Here is a 10,000-nt window from a genome sequence, read left to right on the forward strand (position 1 = left end):
CTCAGTGCGTACCTGCAAAAGTATCGAGGCCTGGCCAGAGCCATCGCACAGGTGAGACCGGATCACAGGTGAGACCGGATCACACCTGTAATGAAGAGCACTGACCAGTGGCCTCTAGTGTGTACATTTATACTGTGTCGCTGTGATTTACATTTAAACAAAGTAAAAATACTGTTACAGCAAAAGTACTAAAACCACAATGTAAAAGGACTTTCACAGTAAAATAACTTATAAGAAAGTTTATAATTGTGTTATATCAAAAGTACTAGTACCACACTATAAGAATATTCTGTTACAGTAAAAGTACTAATACCACAATGTAAAAATACTGTCACGGTAAAAATACTAATACTACAGTTTTTAATTCCATTAGAGTAAAAGTACTAGTACCACACTTTTAAAATACTGTTACAGTTAAAGTACTAATACTACAGTTAAAAGATACTGTTAAAGTATAAGTACTAATATCACGCTGGAAAACTACTAGTAATTTGTGTCAAACTTTGCACTCCCTCTGGAAGTTAGAACTATTTTTAGTGTCAGCGTGACTTCCTCTTCCAGAGGAGATCTTCATCATCTTCATCCTCACCATCATCATCTCTGACGTCCATCCAGAGTAAACGTCCATCTTAGAAATAACATGTACTTAATTGTTCTTCAGCATCACAGTGAGCGTTGACTCTTCATCCCTTCATCACTGAGACGGTAGCTGACCTCAGATCAGTCAGACTCTTAAACAACATTGAGTCAAACAGAGGCTTAACATAAGAGTGTGGCTGACTCCACATGGTTCTCATGTCACCGCGTGTTTCTGTGTTCAGGACCGAGTGTCGGAGCTGCCGGTCGGCCCTCAGCCTCCGTTCTTTCAGAAGAATCTCTTTAATCTGCTTCCTGCACCAACGGTGGACAGAAAACCAGAGAACAGCAGCTTTGGTGATGTTCTGCAGCAGGTGTTCCCCGTCTACAGACAGGTGGGCACATCATGTTCTGTCTCCGAGGCGTCCCTCAGGGCTCAGTGCCAGGCCCAGTAGATTCAGTCCTCTGCACATTCTCCTCTTTCAGTCTGAACTAAATCGTTATGCCGATGACACCCTGCTGTTTTTATGTGAACATACACAAACTGAGAGTTTTAACGTGTCCTTCAGGGTGATGTGGCCTCGGTCACGTTCGTAGCAGGAAACCCCAGAAACTCTGGAGACATCGTAAGACAAAAAACTTTGTACTTTGTTTCCTTGTTCCTCTGTCGTAGTGTAACTTTCCTCTTTAATCTCCTCGGCTCTGTCATCCGTCACAGAGAGATAAAACGTTTTTGACTGTGGAGATTCATGACAACAGAACAGACACCTGGGAGGTCGTCTACACTGATGCATCATGGGAGACCAGGTAGGTCAGTGTTCAGTAGGTGCTATGTGAAGGCCAGTGGCGGAGGAAGTATTCAGATCCTTTACTGCAGTTAAAGTACCAGTACCACGGTGTGAAAAAAACGATACAGTAAAAGTACTATTACTACACTGTAAAAAGTACTCTTTTACAGTAAAAGTACTTATACAACACTGCAAAAAAACTGTTACATCAAAAGTACTACTACCAGGGTTAATAAATATTGTTACAGTTCAAGTACTAATTCAACCCTAAAAAATACTGTCAAAGTATAAGTGCTAATAGCACATAGTAAAAATATTGTGACAGTAAAATGTTCCTTCAGTAGTTGTATGTCAGTATAATCAGTGAAATGAAGTTAAAGTATTCAAACTGTGACAGTTGTACTATAATAAATCCTGCAAATTTTCCCGCTGTGGGACTAATAAAGGATTATCTTATCTTATCTTATAATATATTCTATCATTCGATATTTTTTATAAATCCATTAATGTAAAAGCAGCATTTTACAGATTTAGCTGTTTGAGCTGGAGCTCAGTTTGATATATTAACTATTGATTATTGTCATTATGGATTAATCTGCTGTTTTCTTATAACCAGGTGAATATTTAAACTCTGCTGACACCAACCTTTGACTCCGGTTGTCTCTGAGGACGTTTCATGTTTTTCTCTCTGCAGGTTTCACTGGCTGAAGGGTTCCAACCAGCGGAGTAACTCCACCATCGAGTGGCACATCCCCCCATCGGCCCCCAGCGGCTCCTACCGGATCAAACACTACGGACACTACAAACAGAGGACGGGTCTGCAGACCTTCAAGAAACCGTACGAAGGAACGTCCGACGTCTTCAGAGTCTCCGCCAGCTTCTACTATCCGTGAGAGGAAACGTCTCCGGATCACAGGACAGAAATATCAGACACAACTTTAGAACAACGCATTCAAATCGAAACACACAAATACTGTCCATTATCATGTGAATGGTCTTAACACGAAATAAAATATACAACAACCATAATACTAGCAGTTTAACAATACTTATCTACTTTTACTTTAGGACTTGTAATGAGGTATGTTTACTTAGTGGTAAAACAACTTTCACTTACCCCAGTTAGCATGAACGTACTCACAATATGTAAATATTCATTCCTTGGTATTGAGCAGTTTTGGCCAAAAACTTTTCAATCATTAAATCAACTTTAGGTTAAAATCTGCTGATTCTGAATAATAAAAAATGACAACATTGTGTTTATAGCAAAAATATTTATTTGAAACTCGTCTGTATAGAAACTCATCAAGCGAACCAGACATCACAACAACAGAAGTTTTTTTTATCATCACAGCATGAACAAGGTCACAACACCGACGGTTCGACAGGTCCGTTCAGACAAAGCGTTTCACCCTCTCACGTTTCCAGGTTTGATTCTGCTGAAAACACTCAAACATGTCCTCTAGAATTGACCCTCTTTTCAGTTTACTAATCAATATGCAATTAAAAATGAATTTGTTCAGTTGCAGGTTTTACTTTTCTTCTCAGGAGAAAGATTTAATCTGGATTCATAGCGGACACTGAATTGTATGAGACGCTTCTATTTTCCCGCCAGCAGCTGTGTTTACATTCGTTCATTAATTCCTTTAATGTGACACAGAGTTACATCCAGGTAACTTATTGTTTCTCTCTTTACGTTCATTCATTCATATCTTCAGAGCCACGCTTGTCACTTTAAGGTGCTTTCACACCTGAGCTGAACCCCGGAGCTCATTCAGGACTCTGGTCCACCTGGAGACGCGGGTCCTGGTTCACTTCTAAAGTGCACTACAGTTTGGTTCACTTTAGGTGAGAACGCAGCACCACAAAAGATAGAAGTGAACCAAAAGACTGCATGCTGACAATTTCGCTCACTGCAGCCACATGAAACCATCCCAACATGAGCTTTACTCCGTATTTATCAAACAGTCCAACAGCTAACTAGCTAGGTAGCCTTTGCACATCTACCAGCATTTAAACAGGAAGTCAGTGGGACAGCAGTAAAGCCCGCCTCTTGCTTAAGTTGATTGGCTGCCTAGGTCAAGCGTGGAACTGACAAGCGGTGCAACACAGCGCACCAAGTCTACCTAACTCCAGGTGAGACAGGGTCCTAAGGGAAAGTCTTTAACCTTCATGTTCCTCCACCGGGAAATCACAAGCAGCCAATCAGAGTGTTTTCAGTTTTCAACGACACGATGAAACCTCTGAAACGAGGTACGAAGCCGCTGAAGAACGTCACGTCTTCACTGATAAATCCAGAAACACAACGGCCATGTTGCATATTAAACATTAGACTTCTGATAGAAAACAAATCTTCTTTTTCAACAATAAGTGCTCTGATACAAATACAGATGCATCCTTCTCTTCATGTCTTTGTTTTCTATATCTCGACATACAGAATAAGAAATATTTCTACGTTGCATCTTCGTCCCAAACGTTTCCACACATTTCAGTTGAACCTCATCAGCTCCTTCAGAGGTAAACTGAGACTTCTGAATGTTGTTTGTCTGACAACATTTAAGCTGCTATTAAAAGGAAGCCATTCTTAAATAAACTCTCGTCTTAAAAGTGCTTTCAGTTGGACACACACACATTTAGTTTGGTATAAAATAAACATTTTGGTCCGTTACACATGTTTACAGCTGTCCAAAATGATTCAGACTGAGGATGCAGGTAAATAAAAACACACTGAAGGATGCTGGTATACACGTTTCCACTGACACATCTCTTTTATACTTAATAAAACTTTTCTGGAGTATTTACAGTTTTTACAGTTTGGAGAGGAAGAAGTGAGAAGTTTTAACGCACAAAATAGGAGTTTCTACTGACCTAACATGCTACCTTAACATGCTAAATGTGCTATGCTAACATGCTAACTTTAGGCACGGCCAGCCAGGCTAGCTGTTTCCTTTATGCTAAGCTAAGCTAAGCCCAGGCAGCAAAAGCAAAGCCAATGCTTCCTGTCTTAAAGCTGCATTCTCTCTGCTGTCCACCAGGGGGCGACTCCTCTGGTTGTATAGAAGTCTATGAGAAAATGACTCTACTTCTCTCTTGATTTATTCCCTCAGTAAACATTGTAAACATGAGTTTATGGTCTCAACACATTTAGAGTGAAATAGACCATAAAAAAAGAAGATGGGCAGAGACAACACCTAGATTGCGACAGCCAAAAACCAAGATGGCGACAAACAAAACAACGATGGTGATAGACAAACAACACAAAGATGGCGACTTCAAATCGTCAGTCCACAAACCAAAGGGTGACGTCATGGTGACTACGTCCACTTCTTCTATACAGTCGGAGGCTGTAGCTTCATATTTACTGAACAGACAAGAGAGAGTTTGAATCTCAGAGAGAACGAGGAGAAGGTTTCCAAAATGTTGAGTTATTCTTTTAAATAAATACAATTATACTTCCACTGGCGTCATGAACTTGATGCACCTAACCTCACTTAAAGATATATAAATGATTAAAAGGAAAAAGCGTGACCTCCCACCTCTTCCTCTCCTCTGAACAGGAAATATTGTTATTATCCTCTCAGAAAATCCCATGAAGGGTTTTGAGGAGGTTTTTGGGAACTCCTGTTTCCTCTCACATGGTTTTGGTGACTTCCTGTTTGCTGAGGAGGACTTCCAGCAGACGGAGTTTAGCCTTTAGCTGTTTGTAGTCCTGGTACTCCTCCTTCATCGGACTGCGGTCCTCTTTTTGGCAGATTCTGTCGGTAAAACACAAGATGATTTTATTTTTCCAAACTTTGTTACAAGGCTGTAGGTCTTGATCTCGATCTCTCTCTCTCTCTCTCTCTCTCTCTCTCTCTCTCTCTCTCGCATCAAATGTTCTTTAAAATGAACAGTTACAAACAAAGTTTAATAGATTACGGGTCAATACATGTGGTCAGTATTGAGTCAGTCTCTCACTCGTTTCCTCGGTTTCCTTGTTGTCTGTTCTCACTCGTAGCTCTGCTGGTTGCTGAAGTCTGTTGTTCTGGAGAGCATTTATGCTTTTTGTTTCTTTTGTGAACTTCACAATATTTGTGCCGAACAAAATAAGCATTAATAGAAAAAGGAAAGTTCTCTATTTTGTGTCCATCGTCCTCCTCAAAGTGGAAAACTGTGACTTCAGACGTCAGCTCTGTAGGTCTGATAACGCCGCTGAACACGCCGCTCACTAACCGCTCCAATAACAGCTGCTTCCTCCTCATGTCGTTAGTAGTAGAAATATAAAATGCAGAATTTAACTGAACAACAGCTGCTAGTAAAGACAACAAGGTCAGCAACGCCTGTAATCAGTTATCTATGTTGAATTAACCTGGAGGTCGATCAGTAAACAAGGCTGACACGTCATGACTGATGAGACACAATCAAGAAGTGAAGGTTTGTGTCTACGACATCGTTTTCAAAGGTCTACGTTTCCGCCTGTCCACACTACAACTCAACCCCGGTGTTTCCAAACCTACACGGCGCCGGTAGCGTTTTCAAACTCCTTCGTTTTTGGAGGTTTAAAAATCTGCAGTAGTGTGGACGTTGGACGATAAGGTAGCAAATGATATGCGTTTTAAAATAAGACTGCATATAAGAATGATTTGTGGACATTTAGAAGCCTTGAGTTCGGCGATTAACCGTCCCCCTGATGGACATTAGAGAGAATGCAGCTTTAACACATGAAGCATTGACCTTCAGAACTTGAGTTTTAAACTGAAACGTTGTAGTGTGGATGTAGTTTAGTGTTAGTGGAGGTCTCTTTTCTCTCACCTTCCAGTCTGACGGTGAAACTCATCCTCAAACTCTCTCAGAGCTTTACGCCTCGTCTTCTTCTCTGCCCTCGTCTCTCGGAGACACTGCAGCAGCTGAGACCTGGTTCGGTGGGGGTACAGTGGTTAAAGACTCTCTGTCCACACACCAAGACCCCCCAGTCCACTAGTCAGACCTCAACAGACACAGACCTGGAGGCTTCGTGCAGGTTGGACGTGGTGACAGCAGCTTGTTGGTGGACGGCCTTCACTTCGTCCAGCGGGGACACGAAGGCCGGGTCGCTGTCCCGGTCGCTGTCCTCCTCGCCGGCTGCGGGTCTGGTCGCTCTGCGAGGAGGCGGAACCGGAGGTTCCTCGACTGTCGAGGAGCTCATTGAGTCTTCATCAGAACCGTCCTCTTCCTCCTGAGAGACGGACACAAAGGAGATTCTACTCTACTTCTAAAAGAATGAAAAACATGCACTGAAGACTAACGGCAAACTTTAAAAACAGGATGACTCTTTATTGAGGACGGACAACAGAGAGGATGATGAACATCAATATCTACATGTTCCACTGAGTGATGAAGAAGAGGAGAAGAAGAGTTCCTCACTATGGTGCTGATAGTCGGGCTGGTGCAAAGTAAACGTTTGATCATCTGGTATCGGTCGTACAGAGGCTTCACCAGGTTCTTCTCCTGCTTCACTGCCTGAGAGAGAGACAGACAGACAGACAGAGAGACAGACAGACAGACAGACAGAGACAGACAGACAGACAGACAGACAGACAGACAGACAGACAGACAGAGAGAGACAGACAGACAGACAGACAGACAGACAGACAGACAGACAGACAGACAGAGAGACAGACAGACAGACAGACAGACAGAGAGACAGACAGAGAGACAGACAGACAGACAAATGTCAAAACCTGATGCGCTTTAATAACATTGTTTTGCTTCTATTCAACTTTTTTTCTACCTTTCATGCATTTTAATGCACAAAGCATTTCTCCTCTCAGCCTTTTCAGTTCATGAATCTCAACCTTCCCCTTTTGACAGTGTAATAGTTAGCTTCTTTAGTTAAAGCTGTTCAGCAAACACATATTTTCAGCAGTGCATTGTCTTTGCACTGTAATGTTTGTGTACTTTCAGCATTCACATGCTTTTTAACAGTTATTTATTCCCGTCCTCCTGTGTACTACGTTTGTCCTTTCTGTTTCCACACAGTTTCTCACTCTGTCCAGAAGGTGGCGCTGTTACAGAACACGAACAGCCGGGAGGACTCACCGGTCGGCCGTGCAGACTCTCAAAGTAGAGCAGACATTTCTGCAGAGTGATCTTCTCCAGCACCATCTGAGCCTGAGTCATCTCCTGCACAACCCAAACACATGAACCGAGTTAAAGCGGTCTGGTGAGGATGCATGTTAGCATGTTAGCATGTTAGCATGTTCTGCCCTTCAGTACACGTCACAGATTCATGTTGTGATGATTATAAATGTGGTGCAGTTTTGATTTGATGTTTAAAATAAATATTTTTGTTATCAACACAATATTGTCATTAATGTTAGTCAGAATTACCTGAAGATTATTTAAGATTTATTCATCCAACAGTTTATGTTTGTGCTCAATATAACCAGAAAACTAAAGACAACCTGTTTATAAATGGTGACTTGTACTAATTCAAACTCGGTATGTGAAGTCTTATAACGAAGTCGGTCCCAAAAAAAACGGAGCAGAAAATGAACAGAGTTTGGTGAGGATGCATCAGCGTGATGCTGAGGATGCATCAGTGTGATGGTGAGGATGCATCAGCGTGATGCTGAGGATGCATCAGCGTGATGGTGAGGATGCATCAGCGTGATGCTGAGGATGCATCAGCGTGATGCTGAGGATGCATCAGTGTGATGTGATGCATCAGTGTGATGGTGCGTTCACTGACCTTCATGTTGTCTGGCAGGCCCAGAGCCTGCCTCTTCTCTCTCAGCCGTCTGAACAGAGACTCCACTGTTTCCTCCAGTGTGGGCTTGTGGTCCGGCGCCCCCTGCTGGCCCGAGCTGGACCTGCAGAACACATTTACACTGATGGATGTGATCAAAGGGCCACACTGAGGGTTTGGGGTTTGGGTTTGGTGCGTTGTTGTTACCTGCAGGAGTTCTCAGGACCGCCTGGATCCTTCGACTCAAACACCGACTGTCTGAGTCTCATCTCTGCACAAACACAAAGAATGTACTTTGATTATTTCCTCCTCTGCTGTAAGAGAGGATGGAGGATTTCATCGTCAACAGACCTGTGAAGTAAACTGCAGTTTTACCTTTGAGCTGTCTGCGAGCCTTCGCCAGTTCACCCATCACTCGGATCATCTCTGGGTTGGAGTATTTATCGTTGTGGGACGGCTGAGAAACACAGTGAAACCAGTGTGGGATGGTTTCCTCCAATACTCAGTAAAACATGAGATCAGCTAGTAACGTTAGCAGCACCTCTAACGACTAACAGGAGGAGAGCTAGTAACGTTAGCAGCACCTCTAACGACTAACAGGAGGAGAGCTAGTAACGTTAGCAGCACCTCTAACGGCTAACAGGAGGAGAGCTAGTAACGTTAGCAGCACCGTTAACGGCTAACAGGAGGAGAGCTAGTAACGTTAGCAGCACCGTTAACGGCTAACAGGAGGAGAGCTAGTAACGTTAGCAGAGCCGCTAGAGTCCTGGTCCCTGCTGTGTTTACCTTGTAGTTCATCTCCTGCTCAAACTGGTCCTCAAACCTGCGGACCTTCTTCTTCAGGGTCTGAATCTGTCTGGTGAGGAACGGGATGGACGAGGGACACTCAGGGTCCTCTGAGACCTCGGCCCGGTCCCGAGCCCGACACCTGGACACAAACACAGACAGGTTAACAGAGGGAGAGACAGACAGGTAAACAGTGGGACAGACAGGTTAACAGAGGGACAGACAGACAGGTAAACAGTGGGACAGACAGGTTAACAGAGGGACAGACAGACAGGTAAACAGTGGGACAGACAGGTAGACAGTGGGACAGACAGGTAGACAGTGGGACAGACAGGTAAACAGTGGGACAGACAGGTAGACAGAGGGACAGACAGGTAAACAGTGGGACAGACAGGTAAACAGTGGGACAGACAGGTAGACAGAGGGACAGACAGGTAAACAGAGGGACAACAGACAGGTAAACAGAGGACAGACAGGTAAACAGAGGGACAGACAGGTAAACAGTGGGACAGACAGGTAAACAGTGGGACAGACAGACAGGTAAACAGAGGGACAGACAGGTAAACAGTGGGACAGACAGGTAAACAGTGGGACAGACAAACAGAGGGACAGACAGGTAAACAGTGGGACAGACAGCTAGACAGAGGGACAGACAGGTAAACAGTGGGACAGACAGCTAGACAGAGGGACAGACAGGTAGACAGAGGGACAGACAGGTAAACAGTGGGACAGACAGCTAGACAGAGGGACAGACAGCTAGACAGAGGGACAGACAGGTAGACAGAGGGACAGACAGGTAAACAGAGGGACAGACAGGTAGACAGTGGGACAGACAGGTAGACAGAGGAACAGACAGACAGGTAGACTCACTGTATGTACTGCTGGCTGCAGGGTGGGAGACGGTGCGGTGTCGGGGTCAGAGTTGAACCTCAGGCTGTGGGTGAGGCTGGAGCAGCGGGGGAGGGCAGAGGGCTGGGGCCGCCGGCCAGGAGCTGGAGGAGAGCTCCACCTCCTCCACCTCCTCCTCTCCCCCCCCTCCCCCCCGGGGCTGCTCCTCTGAGGGGAGTAGGGGGATTGGTGAGGACTGGGGGGCGGAGCTCCGTCGGGGGTGAGGGGCTGCTGGCCCGGGTGGATGGAGGTAAAC

At 44.4% G+C, this 10,000-nt stretch overlaps 2 protein-coding genes across 2 annotated transcripts in view; one reads left to right on the forward strand and one right to left on the reverse strand.

Annotated features, from left to right (window-relative positions):
• LOC129116356 (neutral ceramidase-like) overlaps positions 1-2,379 on the forward strand; it is an 11,481-nt gene extending 9,102 nt beyond the window's left edge. The window contains 5 exon segments of the mRNA XM_054627280.1: positions 1-51; positions 822-971; positions 1,146-1,202; positions 1,295-1,383; positions 2,059-2,379. The exon segment at positions 1-51 is cut by the window's left edge and continues 45 nt beyond it. Coding sequence (XP_054483255.1) covers positions 1-51; positions 822-971; positions 1,146-1,202; positions 1,295-1,383; positions 2,059-2,257 — 546 coding nt within the window. The 3' untranslated portion in view covers positions 2,258-2,379.
• A 2,616-nt stretch (positions 2,380-4,995) lies between these two features.
• The window catches only part of LOC129116357 (protein FAM13C-like), a gene marked incomplete at its 5' end in the record, with an annotated part of 5,083 nt that continues 78 nt past the window's right edge, over positions 4,996-10,000 (reverse strand). Inside the window, 13 exon segments of the mRNA XM_054627281.1 lie at positions 4,996-5,119; positions 6,156-6,257; positions 6,347-6,558; positions 6,747-6,842; positions 7,422-7,505; positions 8,074-8,194; positions 8,278-8,341; positions 8,446-8,527; positions 8,857-8,998; positions 9,727-9,752; positions 9,754-9,818; positions 9,821-9,891; positions 9,893-10,000. The exon segment at positions 9,893-10,000 is cut by the window's right edge and continues 78 nt beyond it. Coding sequence (XP_054483256.1) covers positions 4,996-5,119; positions 6,156-6,257; positions 6,347-6,558; positions 6,747-6,842; positions 7,422-7,505; positions 8,074-8,194; positions 8,278-8,341; positions 8,446-8,527; positions 8,857-8,998; positions 9,727-9,752; positions 9,754-9,818; positions 9,821-9,891; positions 9,893-10,000 — 1,297 coding nt within the window.

The sequence above is a fragment of the Anoplopoma fimbria genome, unplaced genomic scaffold, assembly GCF_027596085.1.
Source record: "Anoplopoma fimbria isolate UVic2021 breed Golden Eagle Sablefish unplaced genomic scaffold, Afim_UVic_2022 Un_contig_8371_pilon_pilon, whole genome shotgun sequence".
NCBI classification, from domain to species: domain Eukaryota; kingdom Metazoa; phylum Chordata; class Actinopteri; order Perciformes; family Anoplopomatidae; genus Anoplopoma; species Anoplopoma fimbria.